At 37.4% G+C, this 21609-nt stretch overlaps 1 protein-coding gene across 4 annotated transcripts in view; it reads left to right on the top strand.

Moving 5' to 3' along the window:
- The window catches only part of JPH1 (junctophilin 1), an 82622-nt gene that overhangs the window by 40520 nt on the left and 20493 nt on the right, over nucleotides 1-21609 (top strand). For all 4 annotated transcript variants that reach the window (XM_038123904.1, XM_038123895.1, XM_038123877.1 and 1 more), the window contains exon 3: nucleotides 14305-14423. In XM_038123904.1, coding sequence (XP_037979832.1) covers nucleotides 14305-14423 — 119 coding nt within the window. The remainder of the gene's footprint in view (nucleotides 1-14304; nucleotides 14424-21609) is intronic.

The raw sequence follows: 21609 nt of genomic DNA, 5'->3' as shown, positions 1-21609 counted from the left end.
TAATCTGATAAATTGAATAAAAAAGCAGGTAACTCTTTTTAACCAACACTAGAAAATACAGGCTCTCAGACCCCATCTTTCCCTGTTCCCTCAAGACTAATTGCTCGGATGTCAGATGGCTCGGTCTTTAACTGCCATTTTTCCTGACTAGTCCATTCACTTTCAATTTTCTGTGCCAGAGACAGTTTTATTTCTTTTCCTTCTCTGAAGACTTTTTTTTTCTCTGTGAAGTCTTTTTCAAACAAAATTTACCCTCTTGTTTCTCATAAGATCTTTAGGTGGGGGTCCTGCTTTCTTGGCACTGGAATCAGTATTTTCTCAAGCTAGATAAAAAAGGCAATTTCTTTCCTCTCAAAAAAAAAAAAAATTCTCCCCATGCTGTCTCACTTGTAGGCTGGTAATACTTAATTTTATCATACCATGTTTAAAGTGTAAGATTAATGCATTTTTTCTGACATTTTTACAGAGGTAGTGCAGGATATATCTGATATTACCAATAAAGGATGCTGTGTCCAGAACTTTGCCATGATGCTCACACTCTCTATAAAACATATCATGTGTTTAAAATAAGGAACTCACTTCTGGTTTTGCCCAGTCAGCTGGATAAGAGAGAAATACAGTGCAGTGATACAGGACGCAGTGTGACCTGTATGCTTTCTGTCCAGATATTAGAGTGTTGAACAGCACTGCCATTTGAGTTATTCAAAATGCAGTTATTCAAATCTATTAAAAGTGAATAAAAGGTACTGTTTTTCTCTGCAGTGAGGGCTTTCCTAACAAACTTAGAGAAAGGTTGAGTTTCTGCACGTATAAACTCTGACCAAAGTACACAAAGACCCTACACCTGACACCTCCTAAAAGCTTTCTTTCTATGTCTCCCCATTCTGTGGAATGCCAGGCTTAATTGTCAAGTAGAAATTTAGCTCCCATACTGACCCTTTAAAAAAGGTAATTTTTATCTTCTTTTCTTAGTATTTGAATACTGAAAACAGGGCTTTGCTGCTAGAAATGTCGATCATTAAAGCAAAAGTAGTTTGCAAGATTTTGGACTTAATTGCATACGAGGTAGAAAAAGAAACTGCCAAAAGCAAATTTCAGCCTCTGCTGAAGGATCTCTTCATAACTGCTGGCAAACTAACGCGTTGCAGTAGTTCAGCAAGCCTTCCAAGCACTGGAGTTTGTGGCTAAAGTTTGGTTCATTTCAGGAGGACTTCCACTATGCATCTATCTCACCGAGGGTGAAAATGTTATTTATTTATTTATTTATTTAATAAGATTGCAGAGTAAGTCTCTCCTTGTTACAAAATTATTTCACATTTCCAATGAGAAATCATATTCCATGTGCATCCACTTGCTGCTGGAGCATGCTCATGCCAGAGCAGCAAGATTGCTACGTGGAACACACCCTCAAATTTTGTTTGATAGTGTCAGCTAAGCATACATGAGGTCATATTCCATGTTCAGTAGGCATGCATTACATCAGTAGATCTAGCTGGAATTCTGACATTTGTTGAGGGAGAGATTTTTGTTACTGTTATTACTTCGCTAATTACATAAAATGGGTTAATCTTAGAATTACCTTGCACTGATCATAGTGAATTATCAAATTCTCCAAGAAAGCATGTGTTCATTTTCCCTGCCCTTCCAGTAGCTCTTAAAGTATGTCCTCCATTCCTCCTTTAAGCCCCCAGCAATGCAGGCTTCAGCAGAAGAGCTGAGGCATGACTGAAGCCTTCCCAGTTGATGACCTTCATATTTCCCCCCTGGGATTCATAAAATAAGATACATATTCAGGTGAAGGTGGATCAGTACAGACTCTAGGAAGGGCCATTTTGATATACAACCTGACAAAATAAGTTGTTGTTTCGGTGATTTAACCCAGGGAAAACAAGGGTCCAGGAAAATCTTAAAGCAGCTTTCCAGTACCCAGAAGAAGCCTACAGCAAAGGTGGGGTGGAACTCTTTTATCAGTGAGTGCAGTGATAAGAGAGAGGGTTTCAAACAGAGGGTTTATGTAGGGTATTTTTGGGATAGATTTAGATTATGTATTAAAAAGAAATGTTTTACTGTGAGGGTGGTCAGATGATGGAACAGGTGGCTCAGAGAAGTTATGGATGCCCCATCCCTGGAAGTGTCCAAGGCGAAACTGGATGGGGCTTTGAGCAACTTGGTCTAGTGGAAGGTGACCCTGGACACGGCAGGGGGTGGAAACTGGATGATTTTTAAGGTCTCTTCCAACCCAAACCACTCTATGATTCTGTGATTCTAGGATAATTCCTCCAGCCCACAGGGTTATTCCAGGACACTGCTTTCCCAGGATTTATCAGCCCTTTCCCTGCCAAGATACATGCCCTTGACATGGTGAGGCTCCTTTAATGTCCTCAAGAAAAGTAGCAGGTGCAAATATTTTCCTGTCACTCCCTGGTGTTCAGACCCTTGCAGTTACCCCTGGCTGTCAGCAGCATGAATTGCTGTAGTAGCAGCACTTATTGCTGTAGTGTTATTTATTGAAGACACAACAAGTGCAAGACTTAGATGGGTGTGTATTTAGTCACGGCCAGAAATTTTGGGAAACGCTGCCATGTGCGTGCAGCACCTTTATTCAGTGCAGATAGAGCAGGTCCGGTGCTTCTGGCAAGCCTTGGTAGCCCTGCTGTGCAAAAGGCAGCAACGTATGGCCCTTCTCTGATACTCTTAAAAGCTCAAATACCTGCAGTTTAGAAAGGTGGCTTTACTAGGAGACTTGTTTTTGAGGCTTAAGAATTGCTTACCAATCCTGATCTCCGGCACCAGATCTCAAGATTGGGCCTCAGTAGGAAGCGCTTTTTGGTGGGACAGGGAGCACATGGTATTGCCTGATAGAAGATTCTTGTCTTACCAGCTGCTCCAGTGTCTCAGTTGTGTCAGTCAAAGCCATCAAGCTTTAGATAGTCTTGGAAAGTCTGATAAATCTGTGTTTGTGTGAAGAGAGGTCAAAGAGACATTTGGACTGATTATTTTGGGATTTGCTTTCTTTTTCATGGCATGCAGTAGTGTTTACACTAAAATCCTGCTATTAGTGACTCAGAAAAGAAAGAGCTTACTTTTTAGAGGAGACGGGGAGAAAATGTCAGGGCTCTAGACAAGGCCTGTGATAAGAAGGAAAAAAAAAAATAAAAGAAGCAAATAGACCATGACCAGCTCTGTTCAGAGGGTCTAAAACAGTAGACTTTCGTAAGTCTGCAGTAAGTTGTTGCTCTCATGAATGGTTACTGCTAAATATGTAATACAATAACAAATCCTCAACTTTACTCTGCAGATCTGCATGACTTCAGCTGAACAAAGCAGTCAAGGACTGCTCTAAGCAGGAACAAATAGGCTGCTGTGAACTCTCAGCAGTCTCTGGATGCCACAAAAGCCTTCTGGGCATCTAGGCATCATCGGCCCTATGTGAACCAGAACAGAGCAACATTCCCGGGTTTTCAATTTTTCTGGTAGCTGATAGGATGTGTTGGTTGTTTATTCAAAGCTATATTGGCATCATTATGGATGACTACAGAGTGTAAACATATGCATAGATGTTTGTTGGAGGGGGGTATGTATATGAGAGAGGATTATTTTAAAGCTGTTAACTGCATTTGTCATAAACTCAGGTTTTGCATTTCCTTCATGCTGGAGATAGCAAAACCTGTGAAATAGCTGTCAGCTGCCCTATGTCTGAAATTATCTGGTGTTATTTTCAATCTGCAGTGCTCTTTAGTTAAGAGGAATTACATGTTTACAGATGGAAGGATCATCAAAGTCTTTCCTCTGCTTGTTTAACCTGTTTGGTTTCTTGATATTTAATGTATAATATGAGCAGCCTGATTGGTATCTGTCAGCCTGGAGAAAAGGCAAATTACTTACAGCCATCCCTACACTTGAGCACTTGTCTTTCATGGAGAGTTTAGGCCCTTTTTAATTAAGCTGCTCAATTGTAATATATGTGTATTTTCTGTTATTCACATATTCCTGTGAACTTTGTTACAGTTATCTTTAAATAACTGAAAAAGGAAGAACTTAATCCAGAATGGTTTGCTAGACATTTTTCTATCAATGCTTTTCTTCTGGACATCTGGCACCTAATCAGGGAATAGGAATGAGCCATGCAAAGAAAGATAAGCCCAATTTAGTTTTGGGTCTTAGATTGCTAAGGACACAAAAAAGTAAATTTAAACACAGTTAATGCCTTTAAAAGGCTGAGAGTATTGCACTAGATTTTAACGCCCGAAGATTTTTAAAAGCTGTTAAAAAAAAAACCTATCACATTGCCACAGATTATTTGAATTCATGGCAATATGATTGTCATTTAAATAGTTTCGTTACACCACATTTTTTTTAGTTACAAGTGCATAAATGCCACTGTTATTTCTCATAAAAATGTATTTTGTTTGTAACTATGTTCTAGGCAGTATTCTCATTTTGTATTATTTTCTAGACAATTTTGTGCAATGCACGAACCTCTTCTATGTTTATTCTATGGTCGGTGTATCCTTTCTGTTCTCATTTGTTATGAAGATTTTAATTTCATAATATTACTTTATTTTGAGAAAATGTAAGCTAATGTGTGTGCTGAAGCTTTTGAAATGGAGAAAAGCAAATAAACACCAAGACACTAAGCGTGTACTAAAGCTGCAATGTAGTAAGTACAGACTGCCAGAGTCACTTAGAAAAAGCATGAAGCATGCTCCTAGAAGTACTCATAACTGGGGAGTTTATCTTGCACTTTTTTAAGCCAGTAAAACCCCACAGAACTTCAACTAATTTTTCACGTTTTCCCTCTCGTTTCTGGGAATGTAGTTTTCCTGCAACAAGTTTGTTGCGAGTTACATGTATTTTGATTTTCAGAGAGATCAGATGTTGGTATTCTATTACACGTATTACTCTCCAAAAGCTTTGGTATTAAAATATCTCTAACACTGTGGACTTCTTTTTTCTTGAAATTTTAAAAAATGTTTTAAAAAACCACATCAACTCTGTATAAGGGAGAGATAAAGGAATACAGACATTGTCATGGATGACATTTGACACAGTTTTTTTTTTAAAGTTTACTGATTAATAGAGCTTCGAAAAGTTTTCTAACTAGAACTATTCAACAAAAAAAATTCTAAATAATACATTTGATGTCATATTTTCTGATTCTTTGAAAGTAATTTAAAGTGGTAACAATCAGTAGAATACTGAAAAACAAAATGTTTTGAAAGGAAAAAACAGTCCATTTGTATTTTTAAAAAATCCCAATCTCTTCTTGTAAGCTTTTCTTATTTTTCATCTAGTTGTATCACTGGAACAATGTTTCTGTTTTCTTATACTTTACAGTGTAGAACAGCTTCCAGATATTGGTACTCATGATAGCAGTCATCATACTTAACATTTTATTTTATTTGTCCCAGATGGAGAACAATTTAAAAAAAAATATCTGTGGTGGGAGGAAGTGCAATGCACTAAACATACCTTAAAAATTATCTAAGCAAATGATCACAGTGGTCCATGCATTCCTATTTCCTTGAGTATGATTGCCTTCACTGCGCACTTCATTATTACATTAAGTTTTTCTTTCATGAAGCTATGATGAAGGGAGGAGAAACATATTTATCTCCTTTTTGTTTTTCTTTACTTAACCATGTCATCAGGAGCAGCTGAAACTAAAGTGGTTATCTTTTTTCGTGCTTCCAGCTAGATTCAGAAGCTCTCTTCAGCCAAACAATATAATTTGCTTTAGTGATTGGAAACAGCAAATTGTTTACTGCTATTCCCTTATCCCTTTCAAAAAATAGTCCCTTCTTGTCTGCAGGAATTAATATTATGGTGTCAGGGAACTGGAAGAAAATACCGCTCACTGAGGAGGCTTGGTAGTAAAATAGAATATAATGCAATCTGTCCTATAATGTAAGATAGAGAAATAAACATCAAGATCTATGTGACAAAAAAAAAAAAAAATGCTGTCAATGACTCACCATTGGCAAAAACAGGGGAAAACCCCCAATGACCATAGTATACAAAAGTGTATTTTGTCCAAAGTGTAAATTTTCCTACAGGAAAACTTGCATTCTGCTTGAAGTGATGGTGCTGATCTTGATGAAATTGAAGATTGTGCCATCTTTAACATATAGCGAGGTGGGTGTCAACCTTTTCTCACACATAACAAGCAGTAAGACAAGAGGAAACAACCTCAGGCTGTCACAGGGAGGTATAGATTGGATATTAGGAAAAATTCCTTCACCTAAAGGTTGCCAACCATTGGAATAAATTGTTCAGGGACATTGTTGAGTCACCATCCCTGGTGGTATTTAAAAGACTTCTGGATGTGGAGCACTCAGAGATGTGGTTTAGTGGCAGACTTGCAAGCCTTGGTTAATGGTTGGAGTTGATGGTCTTAAATGTCTTTTCCAGCCTAAATGATTCTGTGATTTCTGTGCCAGTGCTATAGGCAAGTAAATCAATATGAAAGCAAAACACATTCATTCAAACTACTGACAGAGTAGTTTGATTACCATGACATGAAGACCCAGCTCCTTTTTACAGCAGCAGAGTATCTGCTGTGCATATAAATAATGCTAGGCTGGTAGGACACCTGAAGTTAAGGAGAGTGCCATGTAAAGCAGCCTCTCTAGTGATGCTAACAGCAATTCAAAAAAACTTTGTAAATTCAGACATCTGCATGATGTGAGTCTTTTTCCAAACGTGTGACCAAGAGTGAGGGCCTGAAAGACAGACTGGGGAGATTGAATTAATTTATGTCAATTGTCGAAAGTGGATTTTCAGAAATATGTTATTTCAAGGATGCTGTCCTTCATTCACCTAAAATCTTTCTGAACTGCTGTGTATATGTGATTGGTATTACAGAAATTAGTACCTTGGCACTCCTAGGTTGCTGAGCTGTTCTGGGTTTATTGATATGGACCCTAGACATCTGAAGGAGAATACAAACATGTTCTAAATCTGGCATAAGAAGGCAGCTGATTCCTCAACAAGCACATAGATTGATGTTTGCCATATTTGTAGGCACAGCAGGGCACGTGTAAATATGCCTACAAACATGCTGACCACTGCAGGAGTCTGACTTTTGTATGGTTCAGAGGTCCAAACTGAAAAAGTTTCTTATTTTAATGGAGTAAGATGGGTGTCTCCAATGAGCTCATTAGAGCCCTTATGTCAGCTGTCTGAATTACCTAATGTAAACAGTCCCCAAATCAACTAATCTTGCTTCCTGTAAACAAAAGACTATGTAATTCTTTTCTCAGAAAATGGATTAAAGCACACTTTGATTACAGTGCCTAATATCATTGCAAAGGCTTGGAAATATCCATCGTTTTCTCTCTAAAATATACCCATAAGGTTTCAAGGTTGACTTGTGCCCAAATTCAGCTTCTAACCATGGGAGCAGTTATGTCTTTATCTGAAACACTTTTCTTCCCCATTATGTCTTCCCTGTATTCCACTGTCAGATACCTGCGTGTACACCTTGGTAAGTGGCTTTTCAGTGTTTTTTTTCAATGACAAGTAGATAGAAGGCTCAAGAAGTGTAAGTCAAAAAGCTTGTTTTTTTAGATCCACAGTTATTCTGTGGTCCTGACATTACTTTTGCCTTCTTGGGATGTGGATGAGCTGGGCATTGTTCTGTTGGTGGTTTTATGGATGCTGGATTATGTAGTACAGCAGAAACAAATTCCTTGGTTTATACTTTTGTCTCTAAATGTGTCAAGTGCACATTAACACTTCCTTTTGCAGCAGTGTGTGGGACCAGCCAGCAGGGTATCATCTGTTTCTGTGCTGCTTTCCATGGCCATCTCCAATACTGGCTAGATTTTTGCTTCCCAGTGTTTTGTTTTGGTACACTTAAACACAGTGGGGTTTGGAGTTGCTATGATTGGACTTCATGTTGCAGTAAGCTGTAGATTACAGTAGCTTTAGGTTACAGTAAATTGTCTTTGGGTTTTTTTAGAATTCAGAAGTTGTTTAACTTGCCAGCTCTACCACAGTATGTTTTAGCTTGTATTGAGACATTCTAAAAGTGAAATACTAAAAAATTCTGGAACAAGAAACTGACTCCTAAGGTAAAATGCACATGGTCAACCATTTTCTTTGATGTCTTCTGCATTAAGCTTTGAAATGTGTCACAGTTAGCTTTTAATCCATTCTGATGTGCTTCATTAATTGCATGTCATTTATGCTATTGTTTGAATACATTGCCATAAGGTACAAAATCAAAAACCTAAAAAAAAAATAGTCCAAGTATGTTAAATCAAGGCAAACAAGATAAGGTATAGGACCCATAATCTTTACATGTGTATGAAGTGTTTGGCAAAATACTTTGTTAAAGTATGATGTCTGGCACAATACCCTGCTAGCCTATAAATCTCTGTGGACGTAGATCCAATTTATTTATGCTGTTACTTATGCCTAAAACTGGCATCTGGCTTACCAGTCATTAGCCCCAGGTTATGTTTTCAAGTACTGAAACCAGGTTGGCTGTTTGCCAAGTGTGAGTTATTTCCTCAGTTTTTCAGGCATTACTAACTAAAGGTTAGTATTTTTGAATTTCCTCTGAGTAAGGACTGAAAACTATGAGAAATTAATTTAGGCTGGGAAGGAGGAGTTTTCAGAGGCAAAATCCATTAGGTAAGGTGATACAGATTGATGTGCCAGCAGTGTTTGCATAATAGACCTGCTCATGCTTTACTACATCAGACTTCACTGGTAGCACCAAGCTAGTCCAGTTAGTGAGTGAAGTCAGTTCATAAAGAAGCAGTGGCTGGTTGAGATTAAAAATCAGTAAAGTTCAAAGGAGTTTGATAAAGTAAAGTTAGCTGAGGGCATATGTCTCATTTTGTTAATTCAATCTGGAGTTTAGGATCGCTTTAAATTACTTACTGACGTGAAGCCCTTGTATTGCATTATCTATTAATCAGTCTTTTTCCTCTTTCAGTTTCTCTCAGACACCCCCATTTCTTGCTGGTAATTCAGCAAGTGACCTACCCTCACTTCTAAGCTATAACATCAATGAGTTGCTGAGAGTTATGAAGCCAAGAGCTCTTAGGTAGCTCTACACGGTCATGCAATTATGTATTTTTAATGCTACCATAGCAGAATATTGGTTTTCACCCAGTATTACCACTGAAAGAAGCTGAGAAGAATGATTACAACACTTGATAAATGCCAGTCTCTGACTTGCAATGTTAAAAAATGCATAGATGTTCTATATATATTAAGCATTCATTACTGATATATAATATCAGGAGAATATAGAAATAAAATGGGGACAAGGAAAAAAATAATCTACCAAAGAACTTCCTTAAAGACTTTCTCTCCAGTTCATTTTACCTGGAAATGCTATGGATCTCTGTACCAGTTTTACCAGCACCTGGTTTTGCAGATTGCAAAGTTTTTCTCTGACAGATAGAAACAAATGTGAAAATGGAAAGTTTTATACTTGGGAGAAAAACCTTAACCTCCTAGAGCAATCACTGCATTTTAGATTTAGGAAGGTCGGATTGTTTTTAGAGAATTTCATTTTCAAGAAGGATGGTAATTGGTAACATTACATACACAATATATAATGTTACACAGATAAACCTGATACCTGTCATTAATGAAAAATATCTCTTAAGAACTTCATGTAGGTTTGGCCATTACTGATATTTTTATTCTTGCAATACAGAAATCTGTTAATTTAACATTGTAAATATTATTTGTTTAGGGTAATGTGATAGGAGCATAATTGTGTGTCATATACTTGGCAAATGGAAAGCAGAATTATTTTTATAATTTTAAGAAATAGAAAGCAAGCTCCTGGAAAGCTTTATGCTGGATTCACTGTGTTTAATAAAATCTGAAGAATGAAACAAAGTAAACATGTGCTGCTTACATTTTTAGTTGACTCTGAATGAGGCAGCATTACAAGTGCGTTGAAGGATACCATGGAAATACAAAATAATCTGGAGGGTAATGGACAGTTCTAAATGGGTTTTAAATTTAGATAAACATTACATAATGCATTCCAGGCACATGGCATTCTATATAAGCATTGTTGCTGCAGAAAGGGAGATAATATTGTTTAAGCTCTTCAAACCTCAGCACTCCTCCTTCAAGTTATTTTTCATACATAAATAGATAGAAATCTGACCATAATATTGCTGAAAGAAGGAGCTGCTTGTAAGAAGCCTCTGTGTTTATAATTTTTGAGTGTAGTTAATATGATGTGTTCCTCTTTACCTACCCAGTGAAACACAAAAAAGAAAGATATCAGTGGTGATACCAGTTGTCCCACAGTCTAGAAAACTTAGGCTGCTCTAAAAATCAGACCCTGGTGTGCAGTTTCTCAGGTTTTCAGTCAGGCCTTGGTTCCCCAGCCCTCACTCACTGATCACAGAGACTGGTATCTACCAGGTGTCCACAGGGACTCCACATGCTGCCATGTGGTACCAGGACTCCCCATGAGCTATAGCTACAAATGCCTTTTTAATGTAAGTGCAGTTTGATTCCTGCCACAGATACAACTTAATTTGAAGCCCCTGTCTTCATTAAATTTACCATCTCTGTGCATTCATTACTGAAGTGGTAGTTTTCCCTCTAAATATGAATTGCTTTTGGTAAATACTTTAATTTTTGTATTCATTTGAAAGCTTTCAAATGTGTGTTTGTCACATCACGTTGAATATTAATGATAGTCCTGATACTTTCCAGGAGAAATACACATGTAACCACACAGTAATTCAGAAGTTACTAGTGTGTATTAGGTATTACAGTTGCTGAGAAATAATTTTTTACAAAGAGCCACCTATTCACTTAAAATGAAAAAAATCGTTAAAGGTTCTTTGCTATGAATTAGAATGCAGCATTGCAAAGCAAGTTACTTATCTTTCTGTACTGTTTTGCAGTCTGTGGATTGCTGCCTTCTTCCCTGCATAATTTCTATTTTGCTGCTCAAACATGAGATCAATCCTGGAAAAAAACAACCACAGTCTTTTTCTTGGCTGGGGATAGGAAAGGAGACCTTTTTTTTTTTTTTGAGTTTTGCTTTCAAGAGTTCTCATAAAGATCTCTTGTCATAGCAAAGGACATAGAGTTCCCTGGAGGAAAAAAAACAGCTCTCAAGTAGATGGTGGTCATACAGTTGTTGGTCATTTTGATGTGATATATCATAGACTTAAATTTCTATGAATAATTGCTGATAGCAAACAAAACTTGTCTACCCCCAAAATGAAAGGTAAAGAAACTTTTCCAAAACTGTAGGAAGCATAAATGGAGCAAATGTATTCTATTTCTGCTTGGATAGTTCTCCTTTACAAATGTTGTCATTCAAAACTAAAATATTTCTCCACAGTTTTTGATAATGCTAGGCTGATAGTGTGTGGGTCAGTTCGAGGCAGAATAAAACAAGTACAGGAAAAATGTAGTATCAAGCAGTAGTAATTGTAAGCAAGTCGTCTGGAAAACATACAGGCAGATCAAATGTGGAAGTCGGAATAAAAAAAAACCAGGGAAATAAATAGCAGCAGAAAAATTATTTGAGTCTGACACTTAGAATTAAATGTGCAAGAAGTTAAATTTTATCTAAGTATGCAGTTGCAAACGGAGATGATAAAACACACGTTGCTGAAGTTAGCCAGGGAAGCAGCCAAATGCCGAGGTGATAAATAGCAAACAATTGCACGGAGCGGAGAGCCTGCGTTCCTGGGCAGGGCACGGAGCCGCTGCTCTGCGCAGGAGGATCAGCTCTGCCGCTTTCCCCGCTCTTGTCACTTGTGTCGCCGCTCATCAGCGGTGAAGAGGCTGTCAGGGAAGTGCCTTAGCACGGGCATGTGCACACTCTTCAGTCTGGCTGTCGAAGGCCTGCTCAGGAGAATGAAGATGTTCTTGTGCCTTGCCCTGCAGTGCTGGTCTCAGCGCTGAGCTCTGCTCCCGTGTCACTGCTGGGACATGCCTTGGCAGTGCTGGCTCCTGTTCTGCTCTGCTGGAGCTCCTCACTGAGAGTACAAAAGAGGCAGAATAGCAGGAAGTGTGAGTTGAAAAAAGAGGTGTGAGATAAGGCAGCCAAGGAAAGCTGTGCTCATTTACCTTCTGTTCCTTTGGCTTCTTCCTGTTGTGACCTGCTCTGCCCAGCTTCACGTGACAAAGTTACACTGGCTTCTTACTCATGTCACCACTTAATTCCTTAACTAATTGATACTGTACTTTTCAACAGAATGCCTGTTTTGCTTCTTGTATATAATAATATAGAAAATTCATGGGCATCAAAAAACAAATGTATTATCCTGGCAGTATCTTTTACTGGTGCTGGTTGTTTAGTATATTAGCATTTAAAATGTCTGGTTTAGCAGTAGCAATAGTATTAGGCTGTTTTTGTATGGGAGTAGTCTGATTGTTATTTCATCACAAAATGACCAATGTCTGGTTTATCTATGAGCAGACTACATTATTGTTTCACAAAACAATGTCCCAGTACTAGGACTGCTTCATTAGGTTTATGCTACATAGACATAATTATGCAGGAGCTAAGAATAGCTCATCTAATTGAAAATAATGATTATAGAGACAGAACGGGTTTGATTACTGTTACTAAGCAGGCACATACCGTACACCCATTCATGAACTGCACACAGAACACATATGGGATTATACAGTGTATTTGTTTTTATTAACAGTTTCTTTCCCCCATCCTGAGTACAAAGCAAAGATGTTACAATTCATTTGCTCATTATCTTTTTTCTCACAGACCTAGGGGGACCTTCAAGAAGGCAGCATAAGCTAATATTTATCCAGTAAATTATGACAAGCTAAACTTTGAAAGAACATTCAACATTTATCCCCACACACATTTTAGGGAGGATGTAACTTAAATATATCTTCTCCAGGCACCACAGATGAAACTGTCTATGTGGTTTTTTTATGTCTGTGTTTATACTAGTACCCTACGGGATTAAACATCCTTTCAGAAATGCAAAGTCTGCCATACTGTTAATCTCTCAATGCTCATTCTGGTTAATGCTAACGTTTAATTCTTCTTTTATCTAAAACACATAGAACCCTTCATTATGTCTTGAAAATAAAACTGAATTTTTACAGTGAAGTTGTTGGAAATTTTAATTTATTTAATTGCTGTTCATTGCTATTACCAGGCACATGGGATAAAATTTGATGCTATTGTTGTCCTGTTAACTAATTCTTTTTTTACTTCTGTGTCAGTTTTCTACTAGAATGTTATGAGAAAAGTGATGAGATTTAATGCATTTGATTTAGAAATGTTAGTAATATCTTTAGAATCTCAAAATATTCTGCTGGTTTGCCATGTTCAGCTTCCCCTCTGTTCCAGCCAGCCATTTCATAGCTCTAGGCTATGTGCTAATGCTGTAGAGGCACAGAGAGATCACTACCATCAGGATTTTTTAAACAGATGACTGGAAAATGAAGTGGATAGGGAAGATGGGACATGCAGTGATGCAAGCCTGCAGTAACACAACTATCAGTTTGAAGTCTGGAATCAGAGGCCTTTGCAGAAGCTGTTCTTGAGGGGTTTTGAGAAATAGCAAGAAGAAAAAAGTGGAAGCAGAGTGCAGATTACTTTACCAAAGTATTCCATATTTTTGTCTTGACTTCAGAAAACTTGCCTTTTCAGATTGTTTTTTGATTTGAAATTCAGTGACTCACAAGAATTTAGGACAGTTAAGTTCCCATTTCTACAAAAGCTTATTGAAGAGTTAAACACATTTTCCATGCCATTCCTTACCAGCAGGATCTGATTGTAGAAGACATTTCCTATTTTTTGGGCCAATATACTTGAATTTTGCCCTTCAGAAATTCTCACATGGCACCCAGCACTGACAAATTTCAAACTTTGAAATTTGCTGAAGGTAGTAGCATTCCTCGGTCCCCCTTGAACACCATGTGTCTTGAACTCCCAGAACCTTGTTTAGGAGTCAGTGTGGTGGTCCAGTCTGACCTTCTGTGCACTTCTGTATACATTCTGGTAACAAGTAAATAAATCCTAATCCTGTGTTTCTGTCAGATACTATTCTTTCCCTCTCTTTAGAAGTTTTAATTGCAAGCTTGGCCTGTAAATTGTGTTCCTGCAACTAAATATCATTCAAGGATGAACAGGACTGAAGAGCTGAGAGGAATAGTGATTCGATCCTGAAATACTTCACTGATTTGCAGTTCCTCACAGCACTCTTAAGAGTGCACTGTACAGGATAGTGTATGATAGCTGAGGTCCTTTGCTCTCACATGCTTGATGCACCTGATAAAAGACTCCTGTGCATATAAACTGTTTTCTGCTTTGTACAGAACCGCACATGCAAGAGCTAAAGCTGATGCTGCGGATCAGGCTGCTCAGGCTGCTCGCCAGGAATGTGATATTGCAAGAGCAGTTGCCAGAGAACTTTCACCAAATTTCTACCAACCAGGTAATTGTAGATTGGGGTTTTATGGGGCTATTTGTTTTATTGCAGTAAAAAGATTCTGTGTTAAGTTAAAGTGTTGATTCCATCTTGAATGTTGTCTTTTGTACAGAAGTAAGTCATGAAGAGTGCACATTGTTCAAAGAGATTTTGTTCTCAGTTTTTAATAATTTAGTGACTATTTCTTTGTATGAAAACAGTTGAGTGTTGAAAAGTCAGTATCGAGCATATAACTTTGCCTCAGATTAGTAATTTATTCAGGACAGTATCAAAGACTTCAGCAATCATAAATCAACAGAAATTTGGATTAATTCTATAATGTGTTTATTAGTGGGAAGATCTATAGGTTTTTTACTGTCCAGTGGAATTCCTGACAGTCTTGGTTCGCTAAGGTCTGAATTTTGGAGAACGTTTTACCATTAGACATACATAACCTGCAAGGGAATCTTCCTCTGTTATGCCTGGGGTTCTGTGTAGAACATTAGTTCTGTATTCACAATGGCGTGAGACAATTCATCTGTCTCACTTACATCAGTATTGCAGCCCTTTTTCATCTGTCACAGGGTTTGGAAAGTTGCTACAGGAGAAAGCAAAGTTGGTTTTGCATTTTTGCTGTCTTTCCATGAGGTTCATGTTTCTGTGTACTGCTCTTTAGCTTAAAATTGGATAGGTAAAATGGAACACCATTTGCTAGTTTAATGTCTTTTCATGTTTGCCCTTTCTTTCACCTGTCAAATTGAGTTGAGTCATATCTTGTTATTACTTCTCAAGGATCTGCCTGTACTCACATGCTAATAGAGATTATAGCTCCGAGATCCATTTTCACTTACTGTCATTTTCTGCTCATCCTTGTTTCAGACACAAACTTACTTATCTTAAATGCACCCATATAGTGAATGCAGGCTATAATGACCCACAAAAGCAAAGAACAACATTCTGCAACATTTTCTAGTAATACATCTATTTACTTCAATTTTTAGTTCAAGTGGTCACTATATATAACTTGTTACTAAATCTTTACTGTCAGTTATCTTATAGAATACTTGATTTCTTCTTTATTCCTAAGTATTTGGTTGTAGACAAAATGTGTTTTGGGGTTGAGGGGATTGAGGACCTTTTTTTTGTATTAATTTAGTGCCCAAGTCAAGGATTGTTCACCTGATTGGAATTTTCATTCCCTTTACCAGTCTTGCAGACTTTCTTTGTACACATCTTGATAAAAATTCATCTTTTTGTAACATGGCAGTCCAGAACTGTTCGCAAAACTCAACAGAACTATTTCCAGTAGTAAGACTTCACTAGCTTTAAATCAGAATAAATATGTACTTTTCACTGTTGGGAATTACCTCAGTACTACCTTTTCTGTGGATTTATATTATTGGCCCATACTTACTGCTATCATAGTCAAGTCTTTTTCATTTTTCAATATTTCATTCTCCACCAGCTGAAGAAATTCCAGTTTACAATAGCAGGCCATCTTGCCATTCATAAGTTAAGAAGTTATAACCTTAGCCATGCAAATACTTGAAGCATTTGGAAAGAAACTACTACAAAGCTGCCAAACCCTTCAAATAAAGCAGTTACTAGAGTACTTGAGTGAAAATGCCAACATCTAACAGTGTGAAATTTGACACCAAGAAATCACCCAGATCAAGAATTTTCAGGTGTCCTTTTACTCCTGCCACAGGAATTGAAGTAGCATTGCTGATAGATCAGCTGAGATATGGGAGAGAAGGTGTGGGATCTTATTTTCCTCTCATTTGAAACTTCTATTGTATTTACAGAAGAGGAGAGCTTGTATCTCTTCCCCAAATGAAGCTGAATATGTGTAGAATGACAGAGCAAAGCATTTCTCAAAGTTTACTTATTCTGTTCTCTGTGTGGAAACATCTCTTGGTTAGCTAGCTCCTAGCAAAAGATAAATACATTTTCTGGACTCCCAATTTTGAATTCTCTAATTGTTTCCAAGATAATCAAATACATCGTATTTGTATATATTTGGGGAAAAAAAATCTATTCCCATTACATAAACAACTTTTAAATACCAAGGTATTAACTAAATCTCAGTTATCCCAAATAAGCTCCTGCAAACCACCAGGTTCACACATCATTGTGATGATTTCAAGTACTGCCATGTCTGAGATGTTTTCCAGGCTTGGTGTATGTGATACCTTTTACAAATGCACTTTTTCAGTGTGGTACCAGTTAACCCACTCAATTGTACACATACTTGTTTGTTTAAGCATTTCTCAAGAGTCATGCCAAGAGTAACTGGACAGTGTTACTGTTAGCTTTTGTCATTTATGGTAATAAAATAGATAAATATTTCCAAGTATTTACATTCACTCACACAAACAGAAGTAAATATCTGCTTTTGAAATAGCATTTTTCATGTATTTGAATGAAAATAAGGTAACTGTTATTGCTTTCTAATAGCAACTTCTTGGTTTTCTTTTGCTGCTTGAGCTTTTTATTTTTACAGTATCTGTAAATGCTGCTGAAAGGTATCAGTAAGTGTTCTGTCTCATTCTCTGAAACTATAGTTAAGTGAAAGCTTTCCATTGTACCAAATTGTCTGGAAAATAGTTTATGATGAGGAAGTGTAATTTTTCTCTTATTTCTCTAACTGCTTAGTGTGGTAGGCAAGCATGCTGTCAGCAGTAAATGTATGTAGCATATCAACAAGCCTCTTGAAACAGAGACAAAAAGAAGTGAAATACAAATACCTCTTTCTAAATAACAGAAGCATTCTTTTCTGTCTTAATGAGTGATCTCTGAATTACTTGTAGCCTAAAACCATTTCAATATTTGAAAACCTTTTGATAAAGCTCTTAAATTTCAGGTTCTTAAAAAGCAGTCTTCTGGGGCATATAGCCTAGTATTACACACAAATTATAATTACAGTGAATATTCATCATTCATTGTACCATGGCAATTCATACTTCCCAAATCCTTTCTCTCATGTTTCACCTTTATGTTCATTAAGGCATTCATCAGAAGCAGCCAAGAGGCTCTACCTTTGTAGAGTATTTTAAAAGGAGACAAAAAGGAGAGTAAAGCAGTAAGAAGTAAAGTAGCATCCAGCAGGTAAGAATAATAATGAGGTACAGTAGAAATCTTGAGATTCAGGTCTCCCAGTGATTGATTGCCATAGTATTTGCATTTAAAGAAAGCCAAGTATGATTGAAAAGGTCAGAGCCATAGTGTAAGGACTTACAGAGAGCTGTTTTCCCTGATTTATGCTCTTCTCAGCCAAGACTCTGCTTCTACTTTTGCTGCAGCAGATATTTGGCTAATGATTAATAATTAGGAGGATGTGTGTCTTTGCAGAGCCCTACCCACAAGGCTCTACATTTTGTAGATTTAACAAATGTTGTACTTTTCATGGAGACCATACTTTACTGGCCTTTTTATCAAGAAATAAAACAAATTCTGAGAAATCCCAGCTCTGACCTGTTTATTTCCTCCAGGCATCACTAAACTTGTGGATGTGTCAAAAGAGAGCACACCAGGACAGGAAACAAATGAAACCTGAGTCACAGCCTCATTCAAGGGAGTCATCCAGGGACAGTTTGATGTTTGCCTTTGCTTAGAGAAAAAAAAAGCAAAGTGTGTTTTAGTGTCTCTTGTTAAAACCTAGAGAAGAACAAATGACTGATGGGAATACTGTATCAAAGGTGTTACAGAAAAGAAAGGGTTTTGACACTCAGTGAAAAGGGGGAATATTGTTCTACTCTTGCACAAGGTTAGTGGATTCATTCTAAATTCCCAGACTGTCTTTAGGATGTGGTCTTGTAAACACACTATCAGGAGGTAAACTGAAGTATGGACTTGCACAGACTGGACAGCTAAGCCATAATTGTCTGTGTGCACATATATCCTGCAGCAAATGGATACTGCTCTTTCATTCAGTTTGAATGAATAACATTTGATTAAATGAAAGAAGGGTACAACTACTTTGCTGCAGGGTAGGAGCAGTCTGGGCACTTTACCACAGAGCAGTTAAGGTCTGGAAATTCAGATCTGCATTGTTTTCTGTCAGATTATTTGTCAGGCCAACCAGCTGCCAGATGAACATACATGGATTGCCAAAACAATTCATCCAGCCTTTGACCTCCTTAACAAGGCATGAGAGAAATCAAGAAGCAGTTCAGAAATTAAAGCTGTCCAATTTTAGAGATGAACAGAATTTCTTTAGGTGAAATATATGAGGAAAGACTTCTTAATGATAAGAGTAAGAATTTGGCAAGGTTTAGTAGTATTTTTTACTAAAAGATTTGTTTAATACTGGTAAATCTTCAGTATTAACATGCTGAAAATTACTAGTTTCAGAAATAAGCATTTTAAGTTTATTACAATGCAATTTGTAATGGCCACTAATGCCTTAAAGAGGAACTGTGGTTTACATTCTCTATTGACCAGTGGTAGATATCTGTAGTGTAAGGAAAAAAGCCTTCCTTCCCATCTTCCTCTTCTCTGCCATCACCACCTCCTCGAGTTCTCAAAATGCAAACTCCATATGGACAGGAAAGAGAGATTTCTGGCTGATGCTAATTAACTGGAATGTCCTGGCTAAATGCATGTGTGCCAGACCAGATAGTTTTATTTTAAAAGCCAATTATGATGAGCATTTTGCCTGATTAAAGTTACCAGCCGTGCCATCAGTTTGTGCCTTAAAGCATACGGAAGCTCTCTCGTTATTCTTAGTCATACAAGAGCCTGTTCATTTTCTGAATTTATTCTACATATGACATCATCATCCTCACAGATCTGTTACTGGGTTTCTTGCTGTGCCATTTTTTCTCTACAGTTTATTGCTTCTATCCTCTTTCTACAGAACTCTGGAGAAGGCAGAGCCTATAGATGTATCCTAATGCACTTCCGTTGTATCCAGAAATCAAAGAAAGAAGGTGCATTAAAAGAAAAAGTGCCAATTTCAATCTTTATTCTTGTTCTCCCCTTTCTTTTTATAAGTCATGTCATACCAGTCTTCACAACATGACTTCCAGATTTATCACCTGTCTCACCAAGCTCTGGGTACAGATGCCCCCACCCGTCCTTCCACATTTTTGCTCTTGCCCAGGGTGAGAGCCATCCAGCTTGCTGGGAGTCTCCATCCATCCTGCTGCACTGCCTGACACACCTGCTGGCTCAACCCACTCCTCAGTGTTCCTGCAATGCATCTGGGGCAGGAGAACCTGCTTGGGAGAAGGCAAAGAAAGTTTGCAGAGGCATAGACTTAATTCTTCAGTATGCTTTCTCAGTCTCTCCAAGATACTTTTGAGTCACATAATCAAATTATTTGCTTAGGAAAAAGTATGCCTTATTAGTTTTGAGCAAATTAACTTTTAAAACTAATAACAGAGAACCAGTTTCCTGTAGAGAGATAAAGCTGTTACAATCACTGTAATTTTCGCAGACTTGCATAAGTAGTGAGCTACTTAATTTGCATCCAGATGAAATTCGTTGTTGCTTAGTAAAGGCTGCAGGATCTGACTATGAAACTAGTTGAAGCCTGGACTAACTTCAGTGCTATGTTGCTATCTCGAAGTAACTTTTCAAATTCTAGCCAAGGTGTACATATCTAATCTGGCACTATGGGAGTGTTAATTACAGGTGTAGTCTGAGAAAAAGAGGTCAGTGCTTCCTTTCTCCTGTTAAAATTTGTTCATTTGCTCTGAAAAAGATCCATTTCTTCCAGGACACTGTTGGCCTGCTCCGGTGAATTTCTATATTGGTCTGTCATGGTGTCCAGCCAAGGACAAGATGAAGTAGGGTCTATCACATGGGAGTATTATCACAGTGTCAAAATTTCCATTATAAATCCTATTTATAACCGCATCCTAAATATTTGTTCCATGTTGAAATTCAGCTAACAAAGAACTGAGAACTGTCCTTACAGTGCTAATTTTCAGTGGAGCATGGTGATCTATTTTGAAAGGATTTTATTATACTAGTGAAGATTTAAATTATGTTTAAAAGGTTATGTTTCTCCTGTTACACTTTTAACATGTGATGTGGACCATTAGAGAAAAATAATCTTTGCAGCTGCATTCTGTGTTTGTCAAGGCCACAGAAATAGATGGGTAATGTAGATGCCCTTTTATTCCAAGAAAGTGTGCAAAATTTAAGACTTACTTAAATTAGACTGTAGGGAGATACCCAAAAATGAAAAATCTAATTCATATTATAGACCTGAATAATGTAGAGTAATGTTCAGTATGATGTGGAAGACCGTGTTGAGAGTTTGGAGGAGATGAAGATTTCTGCCTGTTAGTTCAGTAACAGTGATTCATTCAGATTATTGTCTGAGCAGGAGTAAAACCTGGAACTGAAACACAGCCAGTATGGAATTGGTATTTTTTGTATGGTGAAATTAAACAGGATGAAAATTGTAAAAGAAAGGTGAAGAGTCCCAAGAACAGAATAATCTGAGGTTATTTTCCTTGAAAGTATGGTTTAAAAATGAAAGAAAAATATGGGTGAATTAAAAGGATAAATCACAGATGTTAGTTAACAGATGGGACTTGTTCCAGAAGAGGAGAATGGTCGCCTGTGTCAAAGGAGGGTGAGAGGGGAGTACTGATACTGAAGTGTGGCTCAGAAAATTGCAGAGGTTCCTCAAAAACTATCAGATGAAGAGCAGAAAGTATTTTGTCAGAGGCAGTTGCCAAACTGGAGAGTATGGGATAGATTTGGAGGAGTGGAGCAGTAAATGGATATTGCAAACTTAGACTTGAGAAATGAAAACTTAAAACACTAAAGGGAAGGGGAAGAAATGACACTTGTGTGAGGTCAGAATGGTAAGTGGCATGGTGAGTGGGATTTCTCTTAAAATACAAAAGAATAAGAACATATTGGAAAGAAACCAGATTTGGATGCAAGACTAAGCAGCACACATACCCTAGTTTTAACAGAATTAAGTTGATTGCTGTATTTCTCCAGTTCTGGCATTTGCAGTGCAGCAATCACTCCAGGCTCTTACCCTTTGTAATTAATTTCAATGCTAGATACAAAAAATTAATTTTGCTGGAAGTGTGGTACAGCTTAATGAATACTGGTTTTGAAAAATACTGGATTAACCCTCAACCCTCTGAGAAAATTCATAAAGCCATATATTTCAAAAGCAGTAAATTTCAAGTCTCTTTATTTTATTCCTGTTCATGATTTCCAGTGTACTTTCTATAAACAC

This window comes from Motacilla alba, chromosome 2 (assembly GCF_015832195.1).
Source record: "Motacilla alba alba isolate MOTALB_02 chromosome 2, Motacilla_alba_V1.0_pri, whole genome shotgun sequence".
Classification (NCBI taxonomy): Eukaryota; Metazoa; Chordata; class Aves; order Passeriformes; family Motacillidae; genus Motacilla; species Motacilla alba.
This window is presented reverse-complemented; position numbering and strand designations above follow the sequence as displayed.